This window comes from Bufo bufo, chromosome 3 (assembly GCF_905171765.1).
Source record: "Bufo bufo chromosome 3, aBufBuf1.1, whole genome shotgun sequence".
In the NCBI taxonomy this organism is placed as follows: Eukaryota; Metazoa; Chordata; class Amphibia; order Anura; family Bufonidae; genus Bufo; species Bufo bufo.
The window spans coordinates 553,515,718-553,543,675 of NC_053391.1; the positions used below are offsets into that span (position 1 = coordinate 553,515,718).

At 45.3% G+C, this 27,958-nt stretch overlaps 1 protein-coding gene across 1 annotated transcript in view; it reads left to right on the forward strand.

Moving 5' to 3' along the window:
- The window catches only part of ITM2B (integral membrane protein 2B), a 58,710-nt gene that overhangs the window by 4,896 nt on the left and 25,856 nt on the right, over positions 1–27,958 (forward strand). Inside the window, exon 2 of the mRNA XM_040425457.1 lies at positions 21,903–22,031. Coding sequence (XP_040281391.1) covers positions 21,903–22,031 — 129 coding nt within the window. The remainder of the gene's footprint in view (positions 1–21,902; positions 22,032–27,958) is intronic.

A 27,958-nucleotide genomic window follows, 5' to 3' on the forward strand; every position in this document is an offset into this window, starting at 1 on the left:
CATAGGGCCACCGTTCCCATGTTGCGGACAGCGGGTCTGTAAAAGTCTGGCACCGGCCGCGTGAGCTGAGCATTGTGGTGCGGACCCATTGACTTGAGTGGGACCATGATCAGCAAGATATAGGACATGTCCAGACTGCTGTGTCATGTCCTATCTTTTGCAGGGAAAAGGCACGGACCTGGAAACACATGGAAGCCCTTCCATGGACTTCCGGGTCCGTGCATCCGCTCCGCAAAAGATAGGACATGACACAGCAGTCCGGACATGTCCTATCTTTTGCCGTATTTTGCTGATTGTGGACCCATTTAAGTCAGTGGGTCCGCACCACAATGCTCAGTTCACACGGCTGGTGCTAGTGTTTTGGGGAACCGTGGTTTGCAGTCCGTAACATGGGCATGGCGGCCCTACGATCGTGTGAGTGGGGCCTTAGTAAATGCCATTTGCCAGGCATGGCACAAATGCTTATTCCACCGATAAAACTGTTGTTTTTTTTTGGGGGGGGGGGGGGGCGTAGCGCACTTTATACATTACCACTGCGCTGTTCTAATGTGTAGGACCAGAATCTGAATCTCATAGAAATCCGTAGAGAGACTGACTTTGGTCAACACAAAACTGCTGTAAGGCCTCATTCACACGTCAGTGATTTTGAGCCCAAACCAGGTGCTCCTCTTAACACAGAACAGGTTTTGGCCCAAAATCACTGATGGGAAAACACTGACCAAACACTGATGTGTAAATGAGGCTTAAGGCCTCATGCACACGAGCGTTGTTTGGGTCCGCATCCGAGCCGCCGTTTTGGCGTCTCGTATGCGGACCCATTCACTTCAATGGGGCCGCAAATGATGCGGACAGCACTCCGTGTGCTGTCCGCATCCGTTGCTCCATTCCGCTGTCCCACTAAAAAAATATAACATGTCCTATTCTTGTCCGCGCTTTGCAGACAAGAATAGGCATTTATATTGCCAGCGCCCGTTCCGTTCCGCAAATTGCGGAAGGCAACACGGGCGGCTTCCGTTTTTTGCGGATCTGAGGTTTGCGTACCGCAAAAAACGGCACGCCCGTGTGCATGAGGCTTAAGAGTCAAAAGTGCCACTCACATGGTTCAGTGGAGGACGGAAACAGGGCTCCCATCTCCAGAATGAAGCGCTTCTTTTAAATTGAATCTGAGGTTATACATGAGTAGTACTGTAGATCAGGAATCCAGAGCACTGCCCTCTATTCCCTGTGAGCATTTAAATCTGCATTGAAATACATTGTCAGGACTGCTGTGCATGCGCGCAGGAGTCTTCTCCATTATGTCGACATGGCACACCAGTCCTAGCTGTGTATTTCAGTGCCCCAACTTTAAATTCCCAATTTTAGTCCTTATCTGGAATAATATTTCAGAATTGTGGTGGCAGATTCCCTTTTTGTGACCGTGTGTTATCCGAGTTTTTTGCTTACAGCAGACACATGGAGACATGTGCACATCCGTGTTTCTTTTGCCTCTCTGTGTAGCCGTTCCTCAAATTTATAGAATAGTTATGTATTGATAGGAGTGAGAATATGATGTACTGGTACTCACAAGGTATCCGCATTTTGCTTAATTTATCGGGTTGTTAGAGTTGTCTAGAGCGAGAGGAGCTATTGGTATCCCATATCCACTCTACATAATACATGAGGGTCCTGAACAGGCAGCTGCCTTCTATTAACATTGAATTTATCAGTAGGGTATTTAAGAACAGGTTTTTCAGACAAACCATTTAAGCTACGACGACATGTGGGTGATGTGCTGCGGATTTTCTAGAAAATCCACATAGTATACCGTAGCAGCAAGCAGTATTTCAGCTATTTACCACCATGTGGATATGCCCTTAGGTTACCTGCGCAGGGGTGTGGCTTTAGGCTACTTTCACACTGCCGTTTGGTGCGGATCCGTCATGGATCTTCACAGACGGATCTGCACCTATAATACAACCGCATGCATCCGTTCAGAACGGATCCATTTGTATTATCTGTAACATAGCCAAGACGGATCAGTCCTGAACACCATTGAAAGTCAATGGGGAAACGAATCCGTTTTCTATTGTCAGAGAAAACGTTTGGCTCAGTTTCGTCATATGGACACCAAAACACTGCAAGCGGAGATGGAGACACGGAACGGAGGCAAATTGATGCATTCTGAGCGGATCCTTGTCCATTCAGAATGCATTAGGGCAAAACTGATCCGTTTTGGACCGCTTGTGAGAGCCCTGAACGGATCTCACAAACGGAAACCAAAACTCCAGTGTGAAAGTAGCCTAGGACGTTCTAAGAAATGTTTAATTAGAAGACCCATTGTTGTTGTTATTATTAGGGATGTCCCGATACTGATACCAGTATCAGTACCGATACCGGACATTTGCACGAGTACTTGTACTCGTGCAAATGTCGCCGATACCTGATGGCCGTGCAGCGGTGGATCCCGTGTCCCAGATGATCATCCCAGATGACATCTTACCATGATTCCGGCTCCCTCACTCACCGCCTTCATTTTGCAGACTGTGCATGCACTGTTCAGTTCCATCGCGCTCGCGCCTGGCCGTCGCTTCTCGTCTTTAGTGTGGGCGTGATAACTGGCTTCAGGAGCTGGAGAACGCAAGCCAGTGATCACCCTCACGTTAAAGACGAGAAGCGATGGCCGGGCACGAGCGCGATGAAAGTGAACGGCGCAAGCGCAGTCTGCAAAATTAAGGCGGTGAGGGATTTGGGATCGCGCTGTAACAGGCAGCGTACGGCGCATGCGCGAGAAGAGCGCGGTCCCGGCATCACTGCAATATGTCCATCACAATGTAGAGAGGAGGGGTGAGGGGCAGGCTTATCGTGCCTTAAAGCAAGGAGGCCGCTGCCCCCTTGACTTCAAGCCTGACTTGGAGAAGGTGCCAACAGACATTAAAATTGCGATTTTAACAAATATGAGGAGACAGAATGAGGAAAGAAAATCATGATTAGCAACACACTGGGGGATACTTTAAGGTATTGCGGTCGGTTTAATATGTGTTTTCCAGGTGACAGGTTCCCTTTAAAGCCACTTCCTCCCAGTATCTGGTGCATCCCCATGGGAAGGATTACAGCTGGCCAGGTGGGTATGGTGCATGAAATGGAGGAGAAATTCAGTTACTTTCTCTACATTTCATGTTCAAACAGTGAATATATAATAAGGTGGGGCGGGGGATGGGCATATAATAGTGATTCCCAACCAGTCTGCCTCCAGCTGTTGCAAAACTACACCTCCCAACTGTCGGGGCATGCTGGGAGTTGTAGCTTTGCAACAGCTGGAGGCACGCTGGCTGGGAAACACTGTATATGCCCATTCCCCTCCATATATGCCAGCGTTTCCCAACCAGCCAAATGCTGTCCGGGCATGCTGGGAGTTGTAGTTTTGCAACAGCTGGAGACACATTGGTTGGTAAACACTGCTATATGCCCATTTATTAATTTATTAACCCTTGTACAAAGGAAAAGTAAAGCAGTTGTCCAGAGCAACCAAATTCCAGCTTTAATTTTTTTCATTGCTATCAGCAACTGCGCCGCTGCTATAATTGGTATCGGTGAGTACTTGAATAAAAGTATCGGTTCTCGTACTCGGGGACATCCCTAATTATTATTATTATTCCAAAAGGCAGTATTCTCTTGGATATTCCTTATGTTAGATCATCAGATCACCGGACCCACAACAATCTACTGTAATCGGTAGAGGAATCCAGTGGTAGCCACCACAGGAGAAATGAAGCATTACATGGTGCCCATTGAATGCAGTAGGCTGTCCGTGTACCACATGATCATGCTGGGTCCTCCAGAATTAAAGCTACCATAAAATAATTTTTTAGCCGAAGCAGACCACCCTTTTAAGAACTCTGATCCCACTGTCCTCTTCCATTTCCATGTGTTTAGGTCTAGAGATTGTGAAGAGATCTGTCCAACTTGCTGCTGGGCTGTTCCTGGCAGTACTTGCTTATCTTCTCATTTGCACTGAACACTTGGCTTCAGAGAAGTTTGGCATGCCTCAGCAGAATCTTAGAAATCTGGCTTCAGTTTCACTTTAGCCCACGCCTTCTACGCTTTCTCTTTAGTTTTAGTACAGAACAGCACTTTATTAGTAAGCTTTTGTCAAAATAATGGCTGTTTTGTTCAGTCCGTTTGTATTGGGCTCCATTCACACGTCCGCAATTCCGTTCCACATTTTGCGGAACGGAATTGTGGACCCATTCACTTCTATGGGGTCGCACGTTGTGCGGCCCAGATCCGGAAATGCAGACGCGCACTTCTGGGTCTGCAATTCCGATCCCGAAAAAAATACAACATGTCCAATTCTTGTCCGCAAGTGCGGACAAGAATAGGCATTTTCTATTAAGTGCCGGCGATGTGCGGTCCGCAAAATGCGAAACGCACATTGCCGTTGTCTGTGTTTTGCGGATCCGTGGATCTTCAAAACACACACGGATGTGTGAATGGACCCTAAAAGTGGTTTTCCAGGAGGACAATAATGATGTCCCATCATTAGAATAGATCATCAAAATCGGTGAGGACCCCCACTGACCAGCTGACTCCTGGCATTGTTCAGTTTGGGCTCTGGCTTTCGTTTTTATTAGGCTACATTTATATGACCATAACCGTTTTAGGGTCCATTCATACATCCGTAGTATATTGCAGATCCGCAATACACCCGGCCGGCACCCCCCTAGAACTACCTATTCTTATCAGTTGCGGACAGGAATAGGACATGTTCTATTTTTTTTCCGGAGCCGCGGACCGGAAGATTGGGGGGGGGGGGGGGGGCAGGATTGCGGAACGGGTGCAGACACATTCACGGACGTGTGAATGGACCCTTACAGTCCGCAAGTCGCTGATCCACAAGGGGTTTGTATGGAGAATTAGACCAAACATTGGTGACAAAGCTCTTCATTAGTAGGCACGTAGATTTTGTAGACCTCAATATCTGTTCTTAGGTTCTCCTCCTGCGTACTCGGCGACATTGAGATCTTAGGGCCCGCATTCCTACATTTTGTAAGTTTCATTTTGGAAGGCCAGGTATGCTACTGCAGGTAGATGTAACAGGCTTTTTGTGGTGATACAACAGTACATAAGCAACATTTTCTTTTAAAGGGGCTGTTCAAGTTATGCAAGAAATCTGACCAGAGGGCAGGACTGTAATTCCAACAAAAACCTAGTATTGACCAGTTTAACTTTCAGCTCTGCCGCTCCTTTTACTCTCTCTGACCTTAATTTACTTTGCTGCAGCAATTATGTGCCTGTACACATGTGACTGCTACAGCCAATTACTGGCCTCAGTGGTCTCGTGCCAGTGATTGGCTGCAGTAGTCATATGTGTATGGACGTGTCGCTTCTGGAGCCAAGTAAACAAATATGGGATGGTGGCAGAGTGGTAGCGGGTGCATAAAACTGGTTAAAAAAATAAAACATTGTTGCGTGCTGTCAGGAATGGTGACCGGTCCTCCATACACACATAGTCAGCCAATCCAGAGTAGAAACATTCCACAGTGTCATCACGTGTTTTTATTTTTTTCTCCTCTTCTTCCAAAAATTCTCTGCTTTTAGGACAGAATAGTCCTGTAATATGGCATTGAATTGTTAGATTTATATGGAAAGGACTTCTGCGTGACTCTGAGATTGGTGGTATAGGGTGACTTTGTGGCAGACCGGTTTTGTTTTAACCTACATTTCTATTTTCTCTTCTTTAATAGTTTATTTTCTCCCATTCTTTTCATCTTTTTCATCTAAGTTTCCAGAGCGTTGAACACAACACTTGTTATAGAAATGTCAGCTTCATTGTCAAGTCATTCAAGCTTGAAGAGCATCTTCTAAGGCTTCTGAAGTCTCGTTCTTTCCCTTTCCCTCTCATCACAATGCACCTTCAGTAACCTTCACAAACCGTATTACTTTCACTTACTGAAACATGTGAATATTTCATTTATTAGATATTCTGTCTGGAGCATTTCTTATGAAACCTTTGTGTATTTTTGCTCTAAAGTACTTTTTAGGTACTGTATTATTTTATCTTGAATCAGATTGACATTTGTAGTATGAGACTTTTACCTTCACCCATGACAGCACCATAGAGAGAGATGGCTCTGCCCCCACAATTGGACAGGAAGCCTCAGAGCAATCAAAAAGGGAACACCCACTTCCTCCCTCAGTGAGGTTTCCTGTCCTCCGGACAGAGGAGCCTGGAGCTTGCAGCCTCCAGGTCTGTGAAACAAGGAACACTTTATGATGGATTGAACTTGGGTTATACAGCTAATATTTGTGTTATGTGGTTGGTATGAATCTGGTTGGCTGCCTCGTGGTTTCGGGGCCTGGATGACTGACTTCAGGCCTTCCTGGCTGCATGCCTTGATTTCCACGGCGTCTCAAGACTCTGTCACGTCTGTCACATGTGCTCAGTGTGAACCTGCTTTCATCTGTGAAGAGCACAGGGCGCCAGTGGCGAATTTGCCAATATTGGTGATCTCTGGAAAATGCCAAACATCCTGCACGGTGTTGGGCTGTAAGCACAACCCCCACCTGTGGACGTCGGGCCCTCATATCACCCTCATGGAGTCTGTTTCTGACCTTTTGAGCAGACACATGCACATTTGTGGCCTGCTGGAGGTCATTTTGCAGGGCTCTGGCAGTGCTCCTCCTGTTCCTCCTTGCACTAAGGCGGAGGTAACGGTCCTGCTGCTGGGTTGTTGCCCTCCTACGGCCTCCTCCACGTCTCCTGATGTACTGGCCTGTCTCCTGGTAGCGCCTCCATGCACTGGACACTACGCTGACAGACACAGCAAACCTTCTTACCACAGCTCGCATTGATGTGCCATCCTGGATAAGCTGCACTACCTGAGCCACTTGTGTGGGTTGTAGACTCCGTCTCATGCTACCACTAGAGTGAAAGCACCGCCAGCATTCAAAAGTGACCAAAACATCAGCCAGGAAGCATAGGAACTGAGAAGTGGTCTGTGGTCACCACCTGCAGAACCACTCCTTTATTGGGGGTGTCTTGCTAATTGCCTATAATTTCCACCTGTTGTCTATCCCATTTGCACAACAGCATGTGAAATTGATGGTCACTCAGTGTTGCTTCCTAAGTGGACAGTTTGATTTCACAGAAGTGTGATTGACTTGGAGTTACATTGTGTTGTTTAAGTGTTCCCTTTATTTTTTTGAGCAGTGTATAATAATCTGTTAAGAATAAGAAGAAATAGAGAAAAAAAGGAAAAGGGGGGAAAAAAATTGAAGAAAGGAATGTCCCATCAGTAGCTTGAAAAAAAGGGGCTCACAGAATGGTTATTATGAAGCGAGAAGCAATTTTTTTGGTGATATAGGACAAGGAGTATAATGAGTATGCTAATAAGAGCCTAGAGTTGGTAACATGAAGAGTAAATAGATAAACATGGAATATTCAAGGTTCTGGAGAGAGCGCTCAGCAATATATAGAATTACCTTAGTGGCAGGGCAGTAGGTCTGACGCTGGATGTGGCGTGCACGTGTGCCAATGCACTATAAATGCTATCGGTGGCTAATGAATCGTCAGGGCGCATGAGGATGACATCAGTGTTTCTGGAGCCACGCGAGCGGTATGCGCATTGGGCTGCAGGGTAGGGTATCGGCGGCTAGTGAAGGTCAGTATGCAAAGTAAAACGTCATTACGTTTAAGGCCGTGCGTGCAGTGTGCGCATGTGTACTTAGTTCTAAGGTAGAGTATGGGCAATAGGCGATCCTCAGAATTAGAAGGAGAAAAGACAGATGAACTAATAAGCGAAGGAACCATATATGTGGTGCATGTGCTGTTCGCAGATTATAGTATTGATAAGGGAGGATGTCAGCCTGCCAGATCAAAGAGTGGAGTTGGCGCATGCGCATAAGTTATGTGTAGATTTGGAGAGATCCAAGTAAAATATCCAAATAGATTATCGACCTAGATGGGTTACTCGACAATACAACACTGTCACACAATGTCATTTGTAAAGGGGCCAAATGACATAATAAAAGGCAACATTATGGTATAATTTAAAGTATCCAGTAGCATAATACGATCTTTAAGGGTGTATATATAAGAAATAAGAAGTTAGACATCAATAATCAATGAACAAGAATCAGGGAAAACTGCTAGCATGAGATGAGAAGGGAAGGAGGGGGGGGGGGGGTAGAGGAAAGAGGTTGGGAGGGGAGAAGGGGGGGGGGGGAATTCTCACCCATGTTCGCCTAGTCCCCATCAACGAGCCTAAGAAAAGAGAGAGGAGGCAAGTTATAATCAAGATAATACACGAAAATCACAATCTCTATTTAAACCTCTTGGTTCCAATGTGTCCGATGTATGGATCCAATGATTCTCGTTGCTGTAATTGGGAAATCCTATTGCCTCCACGTCTTGATTGTAAAACCTGTTCGATAACTTGGAATCGAAGTTGAGAGATTTGATGTCTGCATTTCTCAAAATGTGCTGGTAATGGTAGAAGAAGCCGTTTTGTCCGTATAGTCTATTTTGTGTTTACAGATTAGATCGCGGTTATGTTGTGTCGTTTCGCCGACGTAAGCTAAGCCGCACGGACATTTGAACAAGTAAACGACAAACAGATGAATCACATGTAAAGAAATCCTTAATAGGAAACCGTTTACCCGTATGTGGGTGTGTTTATAAAGTCACCTTTGGTGATGTTGGAGCATTGGGCGCAATGTAGGCATGGAAAGGTTCCATATTTGGGGTTTGTCAGAAAACATTGTTTAGGGACTTTTTGGATCTCTCCAAAGTCCGCACGGATAAGTTTGTCTTTTATATTGGGACCTCGTTTATAACAGGTGCGTGGAGGATTTGCAAATTCCTTCACTGATGGGTAGGCACGTTGTAGGATGGACCAGTTTTGTCACACTAAATTGTGTATTTTGGGCATAAGAGGGTGGTATGTGGTTATGCATGGAATGTGGGGAGCGTCCATCTTAGATCTTATTGGTGTCCCCTTATTTGTATTCTGTCTTGTCAGTTGAGACAGATATCCCCTATTGATGAATTTTACACTCATTTTGGATAATCTCATGGTACGTGTTACAGGGTCTGTGACGATCCGTTCTACCCTAGTAATTTGTGATTGTGAAAGTGCTCTTTTGCCGGTGTTAGGATGACAGCTAGAATAATGCAGTAGGCTATTTCTATCCGTTGGTATGAAGATCGAATTGAAGGAGGCCTTGGGTATCTTCTTGTACTAGCGTTTTAAGAAAGCTGACTTCTTTACTGTCGATATGTATAGTGAAGCCTAATTCGGGATATGTACTGTTGAGATCATTATAGAAGGTTTCTAAGAGCGATTTTGGCCCTTCCCATACAAGGAAAATATCTATAAATCGTAGCCAAGCTTTCGCATGGTGTTGGTATAATGGATGGGTGTATATGTGTTTGATTTCAAAGTCAGTCATATATGAATTGGCGTAGGGCGGTGCCATATTGGCCCCGATCGCGGTCCCGCGTTTCTAAACGTAGTATTGGTCGCCAAATAAGAAATAATTCTCATGGAGAACAAGTGAAAGGAGCTGAATGCAGAATTCCTGCTCCAGTACAGACAGTTTACAATGTGACGCTAAAAGTGTTTTTTGGCTGCTTCAATACCTTTTCATCATGTGAGATTGAGGAATTCTGCATTCAGCTCCTTTCACTTGTTCTCCATGAGAATTATTTCTTATTTGGCGACCAATACTACGTCCAGAAACGTGGGACCGCGATGGGGGCCAATATGGCACCGCCCTACGCTAATTCATATATGACTGACTTTGAAATCAAACACGTATACACCCATCCATTATACCAACACCATGCGAAAACTTGGCTACGATTTACTTGATCAAATGTCCGTGCGGCTTAGCTTACGTCGGCGAAACGACACAACATATCCGGGATCTAATCTGTAAACACAAATCGACTATACGGACAAAACGGCTTCTTCTACCATTACCAGCACATTTTGAGAAATGCAGACATCAAATCTCTCAACTTCGATTCCAAGTTATCGAACAGGTTTTACAATCAAGACGTGGAGGCAATAGGAATTCCCAATTACAGCAACGAGAATCATATTGGATCCATAAATTGGACACATTGGGACCAAGAGGTTTAAATAGAGATTGTGATCTGCTCTCCCTTTCTTTTCTTAGGCTCGTTGATGGGGACTAGGCGAACATGGGTGAGAATTCCCCCCCCCCCCTTCTCCCCTCCCAACCTCTTTCCTCTACCCCCCCCCCCCCCCCCCATCTCCTTCCCTTCTCACCTCATGCTAGCAGTTTTCCCTAATTCTTGTTAATTGATTATTGATGTTTAACTTCTTATTTCTTATATATACACCCTTAAAGATCGTATTATGCTACTGGATACTTTAAATTATACCATAATGTTGCCTTTTATTATGTCATTTTGGCCCCTTTACAAATGACATTGTGTGACAGTGTTGTATTGTCGAGTAACCCATCTATGTCGATAATCTATTTGGATATTTTACTTAGATCTCTCCAAATCTACACATAACTTATGCGCATGTGCCAACTCCACTCTTTTATCTGGCAGGCTGACATCCTCCCTTATCAATACTATCTGCGAACAGCACATGCACCACATATATGGTTCCTTCGCTTATTAGTTCTATCTGTCTTTTCTCCTTCTAATTCTGAGGATCGCCTATTGCCCATACTCTACCTTAGAACTAAGTACGCATGCGCACACTGCACGCATGGCCTTAAACGTAATGACGTTTTACTTTGCATACTGACCTTCACTAGCCGCCGATACCCTACCCTGCAGCCCAATGCGCATGCGCGCGCCGCTCGCGTGGCTGTAGAAACACTGATGTCATCCTCATGCGCCCTGACGATTCATTAGCCACCGATAGCATTTATAGCGCATTGGCACACGTGCACGCCACATCCAGCGTCAGACCTACTGCCCTGCCACTAAGGTAATTCTATATATTGCTGAGCGCTCTCTGCAGAACCTTGAATATTCCATGTTTATCTATTTACTCTTCATGTTACCAACTCTAGGCTCTTATTAGCATACTCATTATACTCCTTGTCCTATATCACCAAAAAAATTGCTTCTCGCTTTGTAAAGGGGGTATATTAATCACCAATATTTATGCAAATATCGATAATTAATATTCATAAATGGGAGGAGCCATCTAGTGATAACTCCGCCCATCTATGCCTTTATATAATAACAACACACAATACTTTCGCTATGCTCTACACTGATCACTTATGCTAACTGCATGCGCCTTACTAACTCGCTACCGCTAACAAGTACACGCTACACAAAAGGGTACAAATATAACAGTATTTATTACACCAAGCAATACACTAACAATACACTACGCACGCAGTACACTACAATACACTACGCACGCAGTACACTACAATACAGCACTAAATATACAATCCTAAACTACACTACACATTCCCAATTCCACCCATAAACTAACTAGACAGTTCACACATACAAGTATATTAATAATCCACCCCACCTGACTATACACTGTCCCTACGGGGTATGACGAAGGGTTATATTTGTTTGCAGAGCAGAAGCATGCTCTACAGAGGAACAAAGGCAGGGAACCAGGGGTTACCAAGGGAGATCAGGGGTCTAAGGAAAGGACACAATGACAGGCAAGGGACCAGGGGTGTCCAGGGGTAATCCACCCCACCTGACTATACACTGTCCCTACGGGGTATGACGAAGGGTTATATTTGTTTGCAGAGCAGAAGCATGCTCTACAGAGGAACAAAGGCAGGGAACCAGGGGTTACCAAGGGAGATCAGGGGATCAGGGGTCTAAGGAAAGGACACAATGACAGGCAAGGGACCAGGGGTGTCCAGGGGTAACAGGAACAAGGGGTGTATCAGGGGGTTAACCAGGATGCAGGGGTTGCAGGCATGGGATTAACCAGGGGTACAACCAGGGGACAGGGTATCACAGTGGGGTTTAGAAATAAGGGGTGATACTTATGCGCTCTCTCCTCATGGTGGCTTTAAGGGCTGCAGGGGTCGGGTCCGGTCCGGTGGAGCGCAGGATGCGCTGCCCTTAGCGATCCGGTCGGTCCTTGAGCCGGAGGGAAGGGGGGGGGGGGGGTCCCGATGTCCTGAGCGCCGATGCGCTCTCCAGTGGGGGCCCCGATCCCAACTTCTGGAGCGCAGGACGCGCTCCTCCTCTTTCAGGGGGGGTCCCGATCCTCACTGCGGCCTCTCCTAAAGGGGAAGGGGGGTCCGGTCAGCTGCCACGTGGGAGGCCGACTCCCGGAGCGCAGGACGCGCTCCTCTTCCAGGTGGGGGCCCAGGTCAAGACTCCGGAGTGCCGGGGCCGCCGGATATTTATCCCCCGGCGGCCCGCACTCCCGCGCCACCAGGGGGCGCGCGCGCGCCCCCATCATCCACGTGGGCCGGCGCAGTGATATGACGTCACTGCGCCGGCCAGCACATCGGGGACGCGCTGCAGACAGGCGGGAGAAGCCTTTGATCTCCCGCCTGCTGCACCTCGCATTCCGGACAGTGCGATAGTAATCGCACTGTCGGAATGCACATAATAGAAGGAGGAGAGGCTTCTCCCCTTCTTCTATCATGTGTAATTATCTCCAGCAGCGCTGAGGATAATTACAACAAAGGGCTCAGATTCTGTTGAATCTGAGCTCTTTGTATCCATCAGGATGACCGGACCCTTGTCTGGTCATTCTGATGTAATTAGCCAGATTGCATCGGTGTGAATGCTTGGGGCACATTCACACCGATGCACCTGGTTTCAGTTGTAGGAGGGGGGGGGATATATATAATATACATGCGTATTGATGCTTGGGGCACATCCATACACATGTATACATTAATCATATCTAAGGGGGATTATATAAGGGGATATATAAGGTGGCACAGATAAGGGGACACAAGCCCCTACATTATCAGGGGACACAAGCCCCTACATTATCAGGGGACACAAGCCCCTACATTATCAGGGGACACAAGCCCCTACATTATCAGGGGACACAAGCCCCTACATTATCAGGGGACACAAGCCCCTACATTATCAGGGGACACAAGCCCCTACATTATCAGGGGACACAAGCCCCTACATTATCAGGGGACACAAGCCCCTACGTTATCAGGGGACACAAGCCCCTACATTATCAGGGGACACAAGCCCCTACATTATCAGGGGACACATATTTCCCACAGGGGCCAGCATGAGCCCCTGGGGATCACCATGGGCAGACGTGCACAGATGCTGGGCACATCTGTGCACATCGTCCCATGATGCTATGTCTCATGTATGCACATATATACCATACATGCCCGCACGTGTTTGCAGGCATGCATGAATATATGCATACATCTCAACCGTTCCTCAACACGCTTCATAATAACCATTCTGTGATACCCCTTTTTTACAAGCTACTGATGGGACATTCCTTTCTTCAATATTTTTTTTCCCCTTTTCCTTTTTTTTCTCTATTTCTTCTTATTCTTAACAGATTAACCACCTCAGCCCCCTAGCTTAAACACCCTTAATGACCAGGCCACTTTTTACACTTCTTACCTACACTACTTTCACTGTTTATTGCTCGGTCATGCAACTTACCACCCAAATGAATTTTACCTCCTTTTCTTCTCACTAATAGAGCTTTCATTTGGTGGTATTTCATTGCTGCTGACATTTTTACTTTTTTTGTTATTAATCGAAATTTAATGATTTTTTTGTAAAAAAAAAATGTAATTTTTCACTTTCAGTTGTAAAATTTTGCAAAAAAAACGAGATCCATATATACATTTTTAAGGTATTCGCTGATGGGCATAGTGAGTTCATAGAAGTTTTTATTTTTTGTCACAAGTTAGCGGAAAATGATTTTATTTATTTTTTATTTTTATTTTTTTCTTACAAAGTCTCATATTCCACTAACTTGTGACAAAAAATAAAAACTTCTATGAACTCACTATGCCCATCAGCGAATACCTTGGGGTGTCTTCTTTCCAAAATGGGGTCACTTGTGGGGTAGTTATACTGCCCTGGCATTCTAGGGGCCCTAATGTGTGGTAAGTAGTTTGAAATCAAAATCTGTAAAAAATGGCCGGTGAAATCCGAAAGGTGCTCTTTGGAATGTGGGCCCCTTTGCCCACCTAGGCTGCAAAAAAGTGTCACACATGTGGTATCTCCGTACTCAGGAGAAGTTGGGCAATGTGTTTTGGGGTGTCATTTTACATATACCCATGCTGGGTGAGAGAAATATCTCGGCAAAAGACAACTTTGTATAAAAAAATGGGAAAAGTTGTTTTTTGCCAAGATATTTCTCTCACCCAGCATGGGTATATGTAAAAAGACACCCCAAAACACATTGCCCAACTTCTCCTGAGTACGGGGATACCAGATGTGTGACACTTTTTTGCAGCCTAGGTGGGCAAAGGGGCCCACATTCCAAAGAGCACCTTTCGGATTTCACCGGCCATTTTTTACAGATTTTGATTTCAAACCACTTCTCACGCATTCGGCCCCTAAAATGCCAGGGCAGTATAACTACCCCACAAGTGACCCCATTTTGGAAAGAAGACACCCCAAGGTATTTTGTGATGGGCATAGTGAGTTCATGGAAGTTTTTATTTTTTGTCACAAGTTAGTGGAATATGAGACTTTGTAAGGAGAAAAAAATAAAATATAAAATCATCATTTTCCGCTAACTTGTGACAAAAAATAAAAAATTCTAGGAACTCGCCATGCCCCTCACGGAATACCTTGGGGTGTCTTCTTTCCAAAATGGGGTCACTTGTGGGGTAGTTATACTGCCCTGGCATTCTAGGGGCCCTAATGTGTGGTAAGTACGTAAATGACCTGTGAAATACTAAAGGTGCTCTTTGGAATGTGGGCCCCTTTGCCCACCTAGGCTGCAAAAAAGTGTCACGTGGTATCGCCGTATTCAGGAGAAGTTGGGCAATGTGTTTTGGGGTGTCTTTTTACATATACTCATGCTGGGTGAGAGAAATATCTCGGCAAAAGACAACTTTTCCCATTTTTTTTATACAAAGTTGGCATTTGACCAAGATATTTATCTCACCAGCATGGGTATATGTAAAATGACACCCCAAAACACATTGCCCAACTTCTCCCGAGTACGGCGATACCAGATGTGTGACACTTTTTTGCAGCCTAGATGCGCAAAGGGGCCCACATTCCTTTTATGAGGGCATTTTTAGACATTTGGATCCCAGACTTCTTCTCACGCTTTAGGGCCCCTAAAAAGCCAGGGCAGTATAAAATACCCCACATGTGACCCCATTTTGGAAAGAAGACACCCCAAGGTATTCAATGAGGGGCATGGCGAGTTCATAGAATTTTTTATTTTTTTTTGGCACAAGTTAGCGGAAATTGATTTTTTATTTTTCTTTTCTCACAAAGTCTCCCTTTCCGCTAACTTGGGACAAAAATTTCAATCTTTCATGGACTCAATATGCCCCTCAGCGAATACCTTGGGGTGTCTTCTTTCCGAAATGGGGTCACATGTGGGGTATTTATACTGCCCTGGCATTCTAGGGGCCCTAAAGCATGAGAAGAGGTCTGGAATATAAATGTCTAAAAAAAATTTACGCATTTGGATTCCGTGAGGGGTATGGTGAGTTCATGTGAGATTTTATTTTTTGACACAAGTTAGTGGAATATGAGACTTTGTAAGAAAAAATATATATATTTCCGCTAACTTGGGCCAAAAAAATGTCTGAATGGAGCCTTACAGGGGGGTGATCACCCCCCTATAAGGCTTCATTCAGACGCCTGTATGTGTTTTGCGGATCCGATCCATGTATCAGTGGATCCGTAAAAATCATACGGACATCTGAATGGAGCCTTACAGGGGAGTGATCAATGACAGGGGGTGATCAGGGAGTCTATATGGGGTGATCAGGGGTTCATAAGGGGTTAATAAGTGACAGGGGGGGGGTGTAGTGTATTGTAGTGGTGTTTGGTGCTACTTTACTGAGCTACCTGTGTCCTCTGGTGGTCGATCCAAACAAAAGGGACCACCAGAGGACCGGGTAGCAGGTATATTAGACGCTGTTATCAAAACAGCGTCTAATATACCTGTTAGGGGTTAAAAAAATCGCATCTCCAGCCTGCCAGTGATCGATCCGATCCTGTGAACACGCACGCCTGTGTGCGCGCGTTCACAGGAAATCTCGCGTCTCGCGAGATGACGCATATATGCGTGACTCTGCGCAGGGCTGCCGCCTCCGGAATGCGATCCTGCGTTAGGCGGTCCGGAGGCGGTTAATATATACCGTATACTCGAATTCTCTATGACCGCATTGTATATTATGTTTCTTTAGACCCTGCTGAGGAAGGTCGTACCAGACCGAAACGTCCGGGAATTATGTTTTATGTGGCTACATACTAATGATTTACTCTGGATGTATATAATGATAATCTGCAAACAAAATAAAATGTCAAAAAAAATTTACATGAAAATTTGGAGTGCCGTGGATTAACCTTTTATACTTGTTCCACTACTCTCGGGGGCACCCATACTGGATTCAAGGTGTATGGAGTACATATTTTTTCAGCTAGTGTGAAAGTAGCCTAAGGCTACTTTCACACTAGCGTTCGGGGCTCCGCTTGTGAGTTCCGTTTGAAGGCTCTCACAAGCGGCCCCGAACTGATCCGTCCAGCCCTAATGCATTCTGAGTGGATGCGGATCCGCTCAGAATGCATCAGTCTGGCTCAGTTTGTCCTCCGCTCCACTCAGCAGGCGGACACCTGAACGCAGCTTGCAGCGTTCGGGTGTCCGCCTGGCCGTGCGGAGGCAAACGGATCCGTCCAGACTTACAATGTAAGTCAATGGGGACGGATCCGTTTGAAGTTGACACAGTATGGCTCAATTTTCAAACGGATCCGTCCCCCATTGACTTTCAATGTAAAGTCAAACGGATCCGTTTGCATTATAATGAAAAAAAAAAAAAAAAAGTGTTTATTTTTTTTTGTTCATGGTAATGCAAACGGATCCGTTCTGAACGGATCTAAGCGTTTGCATTATAGGTGCGGATCCGTCTGTGCAGATACCAGACGGATCCGACCTAAACGCAGGTGTGAAAGTAGCCTAAGATGAGTTGTAAAGGTTGTCCGTTTTTCTGGTGTTTTTTAATACTGAATTAAACACCATATTCTGACCCCCATAATTTTATTTATATTTACATCTACAGAGCTGTGTGAGGGTTTTTTTTTTTTTTTTTGCAAGACGATCTGTTGTTTTTACTGATACCATTTTGAGGTGTTCACAATATTTTTCACAAGTGAAGTGACAAAAAATTGGCAAATCGGTTGTTTTAAATTTTTTCCGCTCTCTGACATTCGCCATATGGAATAAATATGTTTATATTTTAATAGTACAAGCGTTTTTGGATGCAGCGATGCCATGATTTATAAATTTTTGGGAAAAGGGGGAATTTAAATTTTTATTTTCTTTTCTTTATCTTTTTAAAACCTTTTTTTAGGCCCCTAAGGGGACCTTAATATCATCAGATTGCCGTTTCTGTTAATTTAATTCATTACTGAATTGAAAGTTCTTTATATTCCAGAGCAATGCTGCCACCTGCAGGCCTGCATTGGAATATACCATTAAAAGGCATGGGAGCCTTCTACAGGCTCAGGCCTATTACTACTAAGAAATGCCTTAACTGATCTAATCGAGGGGAAGGCGATGCAGTGCCGGGAGTGCGTGCTTCTGGGTTTTTTAGCTCTCCGATGCCTTGGTCACATTTGACCATGGCATTTGAGTGATTAGATGTCTGCGATCGGCGTTATTGCCTATCACAGACATTAGCACTTGGTCTCTGCTGTTTAAAACAGCAGAAGCCTAGTGGCTTTGTCGCCTGCTCGGTGGATGTCGTCAAGAGGATAAAAGTGTGGCTCAGTTTAAAAAAAATTACTGTGACACGCTATTTTCCCTCCTTGGTCTATTCAAAAATTGGGAGGAGTACTATAAAAGTCTATGGGTCCATGAAAATCATGGACAGAACACAGATGACATCTGTGTTGAGTCCATATTTCATGGACTGTAAGGCTCCATTCACACGTCCTCAATTGTGGTCCGCATCGGTTTCGCAATTGTGTGGAATGGGTGCGGACCACTTCATTGTCTATGGGGGCGGAATGGATTCGGACAGCACACAGTGTGCTAGCCGCATTTCCGGAGTGCGCCTCCGATCTTCTGGTCCTCGGCTCTGGAAAAAAATAGAGCTTGTCGGCAATTGCGGACAAGAATAGGTATTTCTATGGGGGTGCAGGCTAGGTGTATTGCGGATCCGCAATGCACTACAGACGTGTGAATGGACCTTTTACTAAGAAAATACTTGAAATCCCCTTTTCAAGCTAGTACTGCTTGTGGAATACAGATGCAACATGGAGGACACAAACAGACACACGGACCCCTCAACCTTCACAAATGGATCACTGAGCGCTTTTTCTTACTGCTGTCAAACAGACACGAAATAGTGCTATTTAGTGCCTGCTTTTTTGGATGTGCAGCAGTCCCCTGCACAGGAGTCTGAAGTACACTCGCTGACAAAAATAATACACCAAGAAGGAGTTATTGGAATCAAATGAGACTTTCTATGTGTGACTGTAATGATCATATATGTAAGTGATTGCAATATTAGAGTGAGGATAATTAAAGATAAGTATATTGGGGGGAAAACTGTACAACTGAAAGGAGGCTGTAGGACCCCTTTCAGTTATACTGGATAGAAGATATGGTGGGGCATGGAGGCATACAGGTTCTGTATGGTATCCTGTGGCACATTTGCCCACAGACGTTGCAACTGGGCCTGTAGATCCTGCACACTCGTAGGTTGCCAAAGCTGGCGTCCCAGCTGGTTCCGTAAGTGCCTGATTGGTGATAAATCTGGTGACCAGCCAGGCCAAGGAAGTGCTGGAATCTGGCGGAGACATTCCTGGGAAACCCTTACAGTGTGTGGGCGAGCATTATACTGCTGAAAAATGCCAGATGGAAGCCCTGCCATGAGAGGCAACACGTGACCGTAGTGTATATACTGCACATAACACTGAGCTGTTAGTGTTCCCCGAATCACTACTAGGGGTGACCGGCTGTGATAGGAAATGGCTCCCCAGATAGTCTTATCAGCAGTCGGGATAGTGTGTCGCTCCAAAAGAAAGGCAGGGTTGATGCATTCACCGCCATTCCATACTCAGACCCCACCGTCATGGTGTCCTAAGCAGAACCTGAATTAGTTGCTAATGACAATACAGTTACAGTCCGGTGCAGTCCAGGTTTCCTGTTCACAACACCACTGCAGACTGGAAATAGTGTGGGTAGAGACAGGGATGGTAATAAAGGTGCCATCTGTGTCCGGATGATGGGCAACAAAACTATGGGATCTGTTTGTTCCTCTCTACTGGTGGTCTGTCTCTGCTGGCCGTGTGTGTGCCCTCCTGTAACCGCTACTCGCAACACCTCCTAACAGCTAGGTCAGAAAGGCCTAGATTTTGGACTGTTCTTTGAAAGTACCATCCTGCTTATCTCAGTCCAATGATGCGCCCCCTCTCAAAGTCTGTCAACCGAGCATCCTGGAGGCATATCTAATAGTGAACGCTCACCATCTGATGCTTGCTTTGCTCATCACTAGCAGTTACACTTATGAGCCCAGATTTACTTTCAGGAGCAATCGTTTTTCAGTCCTGTGCCGCTCCTTACTTTTACTTATTATTGCGGGATCCGTGCGACCTGTGTTGGGACACTCCCTAGTTTAATGACCTCCATAGTTAGATTGTTCCACCCTTATGTGTCATGTACTGTTTGTAAGCACTGCAGCTTTTGCTCTGCCTATGATCAAACCGAGTAGTTGAGGTGAATTCAGGAAGATAAGTGCATACGTTATTCATTGATGTAAGTTCAAGTTTCCAAAACAATTTGTGCAGACTGAAAAAGGAAAACTGTCCAGCAGTCCTTCAAGGGATGTCTACTGAGGCATTTCTGCACCTGCTTTTATATTAAAGTGCTGGTATATCGGTAAGCTATGCCATCCATCTCTATGATCGGTGGGGACCCCGCCGATCCTCAGTGCAGGGACCAGCAGCCGCCCTCATTCTCTGTACTGCAAAGCCAGCTACCTGCCTTCTTATTGTCTAGGAAAAAAACTCCACATGTTCTGGACGGATACAGAATTGGCAGGTTAGGCTTGGGTATAGGAGTATGGAAAACTGCATGTTTGTGCATACAGCTGTGCAGTGGAGTGTCGTACTGTACTCTGCAGAAAGTAAAGAAACGTTGTTTTCCAGCAACAATGCCTCAAAATAGAATACGCATTGTCATGGCTGGAACAATATAAAATAATATAGTTCTTTGTTAACTTCAAATGGGTGGTTCACTTCCAAATACATTATTGGATGTTCCATTATAACCATTATCCCCTATCCACAGGATGAATGACTGACAGGGGTCCCTACCAGTCATGATAATGGGGGCCCATGTTCCCCTGTTAGTGATGCAGTAAATCATGATCCTCTATAACAGAGGGTCCATCTGCCTCATCCAATGTACAGTGGTCCCTCAAGATGCAATATTAATTGGTTCCAGGAGGACCATTGTAACTTGATTGGTTTCAAAGCTCCAAAATGTCATCCAAGATTAGAAAAAATGAAGATTTAAGAAAAATAAGCAGATAACTAAGACAGATAAAGCAAGTCCTTACATAGAACAGTCAGGAATAGCTGCTAACTGTCCTGAGGGATCACTGTATTTAATAAAGGGTATTCCCGTCTCATAAAGGGATGGCACATTGCTCTATGCAAACACCTCCTCACTGGGATGGAGCTGTTTAGAGATTAGCAAATTTCATATTTTGAAATTCGTTTGCGATTGGTTTACTTGTAAAAGCAGAATTGCGTTATGGATTCTGTTACCACGGACCATAACGCAATTCTATAACAGAATGCATAACGGAATGCCTTTAAAAGGCATTTCGTTATTTATTCCGTCATAATAGAAGTTTATGGGCTGCATAACGGTTCCGTCCCGTTTCCGTTATGCAGGGGAGTCCTGTAACGGGACGGATCCGTTATGCAGCCCATAGACTTCTATTATGACGGAATGAATAACGGAATGCCTCTAAAGGCATTCCGTTATGCATTCTGTTATAGAATTGCGTTATGGTCCGTGGTAACAGAATCCATAACGCAATTCTGCTTTTACAAGTAAACCAATCGCAAACGAATTTCAAAATATGAAATTTGCTAATCTCTAGATATGTTAAAGGGGTATTCCTATCTTAGACAATGGGGGCATATCGCTAGGATATGTCCCACCACTAGAACCTGCACCTATATCGAGAACGGAGCGGGGAGTGCTGTGGCTGGAGGACCCCAGATTTCCCGGGGTCCGTCCACCACCAAGAGCTAATCCCCGCCTCCCCCATAGAAGTGAATGGGAGCGTGTGCCGCACATGCGCCCCATGCTCCCATTCATTTCTATGGGCCAGACGGCAATAGCCGAGCCAGTGCTCGGCTATTTTCGGTGGCCCCATAGAAATGAATTGAGGGCGGCTGCGCGTACGCTGTGCGCTCTTCCTTCACTTTCTGGGCTCCGTTCTCGATATAGGTACGGGTCCCAGCGGTGGGACCCGCACCTATAAGACAATTGTCTGAGATGAGAAAACCCCTTTAAGAGGGTTCAGGTCCCCTATACTAGCGACCAGTGGGATTTCCAGCAGTTGGACCCCCACTGATCTTACATTTATCACCTATCTACTATGTTGAAACATCTGGAAAGGTTGATTGTAGCTGAACACCCCAAGTCATGAGGACAAATGTTTGGCAGCTTTCCTATCAATTTAATAGTCTGACAGATGCCATTTGTCTCTTTATATTGCAGGAGGTGGAAGAAGTTGTACCACTTGGACAGAGACGGGCCTGGTGCTGGTGCATGTGCTTTGGATTGGCCTTTATGCTGGCTGGCATCGTGTTAGGTGGAGCTTACCTTTACAGATATTTTGTTTCACAGGTAATTTTTTTTTCTCCTCAAAGAATATTACCCAAAGCTCTTGGATCTATTTCTACAGAGCAGTTATACCTAAAAAAGTGAACTCATTTGCCTCCAGTGTGTTTCAGGACTGAAGCTAAGGTTCATTTACACTGTGCCGATCTTCAGACTATTATCGGGAAGGAAGCATTCCTTCATGACAATTGCCTGTTCGTCAGTGGAGGTGAAGCGATATATTTACATGCAGAGATCTCCTCCAAAGTATGAGGACGAGCCATCGGTACTGCAATTGCTCTTCCTCATACAGCTGCATACTTTCTGGCTAGCAGAGTTCTGTTCAGACCGCACAATCTTCTGCCCATAAAAGATGATTGAGGTGTCTGCGGCACCTTTACACCGGAAGATTATTAGGCCCCAAGTGCGGTCTGCGCATGTGCAACCCTTTAAAGGGAGTCTGTCACCTCCATATGGCCATATACAGTGCTTACATGGCTCTGTAGCACACCTATACAGGATTGTAACAGTACCTTTGTTCTTTTCTTTAGACTTGCACAAGCAGGAAAAGTTTAATTCATATGCAAATGAGCACTCACAAGTGCCCAGGGGCGGCGTTCAGTGTGTAAGTGCCCAGGCTGCTCTGCCTTCTTTTCACTTTACTCCTCCCCAGTCTCTGCCTTTGTCCACCCTCCAAGTCTCTTGCCTCATCGATAGGTCCGGACTTGGAGGGCGGGCAAAGGAAGAGGCTGGGCAGGAGTAAAGTGAAAAGAAGGCAGAGCAGCCTGGGCACCTACACACTGAACACCGCCCCTGGGCACTTGCGAGTGCTCATTTGCTTATGAATTAAACTTCGTTTTTCCTGCTTGTGCAAGTCTAAAGAAAAGAACAAAGGTACCGTTACAATCCTGTATAGGTGTGCTACAGAGCCATGTAAGCACTGTATATGGCCATATAGAGGTGACAGACTCCCTTTAAAAATGCAAAAAAAAAAAATCATACTGAATCATCAGTTTTTCCGGATGACACCGGAGAGACGGATCCGTCATTTCAATGCATTTGTCAGACGGATCCGCATCCGGATCCGTCTGACACATGCCATCAGTTGGCACACGTTTTGTCATTTTGTGACGGAACTGCCTGCTGGAATCCTCTGCCGCAAGTGTGAAGGTACCCTGAAATAGGCCGTAAGGTTTTGTTTTTCTTTATGGCCAGGTTACTGTATGGATATAATAAAGGTCTGCAAGAAAGATTTTAAATAGATTTTTAGTAGAAACTTGTTCAATATCTTATTCTCTAAATAAATAAATAAATGTACCGGTAATCATTAAACCGGAATGCCTCTTTCATACGTGAAAATGAGCTCACAGATTCCCTTTAAATGTCTCACAATCTTGAACAGAAGTGCAGCATTTCTAAAGCCGCCCATGCAGATATGACAATCTGACGAGTGTGGGGACAATCTCCTGTCAGATGAAAGCAGGATCAGGCTTGTTGAGTCTTTGGAAAGTGCTTTTTCTCATTGAAAAAAGCATGCATATTCAGGTGGTTTTTTTTTATTTTTTTTGTTCTTTTCTTGTGGTCTGGGGGATGTATTACGTGTTCCAGGAATCCTTTATTTGAAAGGGCTCACCTTTTTTTATTAATTTTAGAGAAGTCTGTGATTGGTTATTTCCCGACATCATCTGCTTTGATGCTGGCATTAGGGACTCCTATATCCTTATTGAGTGCTGCTACAGGTTAGATAATGAGCTACATGAATGAGATGATGGACCAATATCCTGAACCTACATGCTTTCGAACGTGTCTACCAAGTATGGTGCTTATCACCCGGCTCAGCACAAAGGGTGCAACCTAAAACTGCATAGGGAAGCACAGATTGGTACTAGGTAACATCTAAGCAGTACCCAATCTAAGAGTGCTCATGAAGCTTCAAGATGTGCTTGCTAAGATTTGGTTCCACTGGGGGGCTGTAAAGGTCATTTTTCATGGGCAGATGAATTTACTGTATGAGCTCAGAACATCGGTATAGGAAGTCAGTCAGAGCTCATTCTTCTTTCATTTTGACTGGTTGCACAGAGAAATGTGCTGCCGACAAACTCCTCATCTTGACATCTGCGACCAGAAATCGGAAACTAGCATTCACTCGTGTGTTGGCTGATTACCGGGCATGTTTATACGGGGCAGTGATCGGGAGACATGAGGGTTGGACCTACATTTAAATTGAAATATTCTGAAGGACATGTTCAGTGAGAGTAGATATAGGTCAGGTTAAAAAAGAATGTACCCAAATACAAATAGGAGGGCGGGGGTTGATATTATTCTACAGTCTAAAGTAATGACCAATAATAAGGTCTACCACTTCCAATGAGAGCCCGAGGGGTGTCCGGTGGTAGCCTGGTATTTCACCAAGAGGGCTAGCTGGGCAGAAGAGTATAATTTAGTGACATCTGTGATGCCAAAGCCATCCTTAAAGGGGTTCTGCACTTTGTTTTAACTGATGATCTATCCTCTGGATAGATCATCAGCTTCTGATCGGCGGGGGTCCGACACCCGGGACCCCTGCCGATCAGCTGTTTGAGAAGGCAGCGGCGCTCCAGTAGCGCCGCGGCCTTCTCACTGTTTACCGCCGGCCCACTGACGTCAGGAATAGAATCAACTAGTGTGGGCGGGGCTAAGCTCCATTCAAGTGAACAAAGCTTAGCCCCGCCCATGCTAGTTGATACTAGTCGTGACGTCACTGGGCCGGCGGTAAACAGTGAGAAGGCCGTGGCGCTACTGGAGCGCCGCTGCCTTCTCAAACAGCTGATCGGCGGGTGTCCCGGGTGTCGGACCCCCGCCGATCAGAAGCTTATGATCTATCCAGAGGAGAGATCATCAGTTAAAACAAAGTACAGAACCCCTTTAAACTGGTGCCTACACAAAGTTGTCGTTTAGTGTAGTACTATTCCTTATTTGATTCTCATGTGTTGCACTGTTCACGTAAAATGTCCAGGAACTGGGATGAAAAGTGCTGTAATGTAAGATTAAAGATTTAGAAGGAAGTCCATTATGACTGCAGAGGTAGTTTCTGAAGAGGAGTAAGAACTTAAAGTAAATGATTGTGTAGATTGTGTATTCCTGACCAGAGGAATCGGAAAGCAGATTTAAGAAGATCAACCATTATAACTTGCTAGAGCAGGGATGGCCAAACTTTGGCTCTCCAGCTGTTGCAAAACTACAACTCCCAGCATGCCCAGACTGCCTTCAACTATCAGCCTACAGCATGGCATGGTGGGAGTTGTAGTTTTACAGCAGCTGGAGAGCCGCAGGTTGGCCATCCCTGTGCTAAAGTAAGGGCTCATGCACAATGCCGTAGCCGGTTTTGCAGTCCGCAAGACGGATATCGTCCGCGTGTGTTCCGCATTTTGCAGAATAGAACATCTTGCCATCTATAGAACTGTCCTATCCTTGTCTGTAAAACAGTATAGGACATGTTGTATTTTTAGCGTGTGCCGTGGAATCGGACACATGGATGCACACGGCGTACTGTCTGCGTCTTTTGAGACCCCATTGAAGTGAATAGGTGCACATCCAAGCCGCAAAAAATGATGATCGGATGCGGACAAAAACGGTCGTGTGCATGAGCCCGAAGACTGAAGGCTCAAAATGTAGCTTGGTTAAAGAGAGCTTGTCACCACAAAGTGCAGTGTAATGTGCAGGCAGCATGTCCTAGAGCAGCAGGAGCTGAGCAGATTCATATATAGTTTTGTGGGGAAAAGATTCAGTAAATATTGTAATTTATACATTTAAATCTTTCTTCATTCTATACTTAAGACCGCTCCTTGTACAGCTATGTATACACACTAGGGCTGCAGCTAACTATTTGAATAATCGATTAATCGGGGAAAAACGCCAAAATTACAAAACAAAGAGGTTTAGATGATTTTACTTGAAAAATTATGTTCAAAGGCCATATTAAAACAAATTGTGGATGACACTGTTATGGGGGGGATCTGTGGATGGCACTGTTGTGGGGAGGGGGATCTGTGGATGGCACTGTTGTGGGGAGGGGGATCTGTGGATGGCACTGTTGTGGGGAGGGGGATCTGTGGATGGCACTGTTGTGGGGAGGGGGATCTGTGGATGGCACTGTTGTGGGGAGGGGGATCTGTGGATGGCACTGTTGTGGGGAGGGGGATCTGTGGATGGCACTGTTGTGGGGAGGGGGATCTGTGGATGGCACTGTTGTGGGGAGGGGGATCTGTGGATGGCACTATATAGCATCTTATGCTATATGTGTCATCCACGGATCCCCCTCCCCATAACAGCGCCATACACGGATCCCCCTCCCCATAACAGCGCCATACACGGATCCCCCTCCCCATAACAGCGCCATACACGGATCCCCCTCCCCATAACAGCGCCATACACGGATCCCCCTCCCCATAACAGCCCCGGCCCCGCTGCTCACAGCAGACTATTCCGGCAGTAACTTTTACTCAGCGTCAGCGCATCTTTATTACCTTACAATGAAGCTCCAGTAACAGGCAGAGCGGGCGGCGGCGTAAAACGTCACTCACTCACTTTATGAATGAAGGAGGCTGAGCAGGCGCGTCACGTGAGTAAGTGACGTTACGCCGCCGTCCGCTCTGCCTGTTACTGGAGCTTCATTGTAAGGTAAAATAAAGATGCAGTGATTTAAAGTAAACCGCCCGCCCACATAGCAACGAATCGGCGATTATTCGATAACTGGATTCGAACGACAACGAATCCAGTTATCGAATATTATCGATAGTCGATTAATCGTTGCAGCCTTAATACACACTTACACACCTTCCCTGTGTACAACTGAGATCAGAGAGAGCAGAGTTTTTAAATGTATAAGGCTACATGCACACAACCGTATGTGTTTTGCGGTCCGCAAATTGTGGATCCGCCATCAAAAACGTATGGTATCCGTTTTTTTTGCAGATTCATTGTAACAATGCCTAAAACAGAACGGACATACTGATGCGGACATTGAAATTAATGGGTCCGCATCCTTTCCGCAAAAAAAAACGGAACGGACACTGAAACAAACAACGTTTGTGTAGTCTAAATTACAGGTTTTACTGAATCTATACCCACAAGACTATATATCAGTCTGCTCAGCTCCTCCTGCTCTATAACCTGCTGTCTGTAGATTACACTGCATTTTTTTAGTGACTGCATGAACAGCACCACACCTTTCCATAGGTTGTGTTATTGTGCTCCAGTGATTACAACTTGATTTGCAACACTACACACAACCGGTGGACAGGTGTGATGCTGTATTGGGGAAGAAAGCAGCTGTATTTCTCCTTCCCCCCCCCCCCCCCCTTTTTTTTTTTTTCTTAACCCCTTTACAGAGGACCTGTCACTGGGGATGAGCGAACTTGAGTTTCAAGTTCGGCGTACAAGGTTCGGGTAATCTAACAATTCTGTTATAGATTCCGCTACCACAGACCACAACCTATGGTCCGTGGTAGCGGAATCCATAACTGAATTCCTAGATAACCCGAACCCTGTACGCCGAAGTTGAAACTCCATTTGGTCATCGCTACTTGTAACCTCTCCTGACGTGTCTAAGTAACTACTTGCATCCCCTGTGTAATAATTCTGGAGCATCTATTCTTATGACTATAGTGTACTATTCCTTCTACAAGTTATGAATTCTAGCAATTTGCAGTGGGCGTTACCAGTTGGAGTTGTGTCCCTGCAGTCGGACACTATCCAGTCAGTGCTGCCAGTGTGCAGAGCAATACCTCCAACTGGAAACACGTCACTGGATGGACCTATTGCAGAATTATTCATAACTTTTATCGGGAATGACCCAACATAGAGCCATAAGAACAGATGCTCCAGAATTATTATTACATGAGAGGATGTAAGTAGTTACTAAAACAGACATGTCAGGAGCGGTGATAAATATTGAAGGGGTTTTAGTATTGATG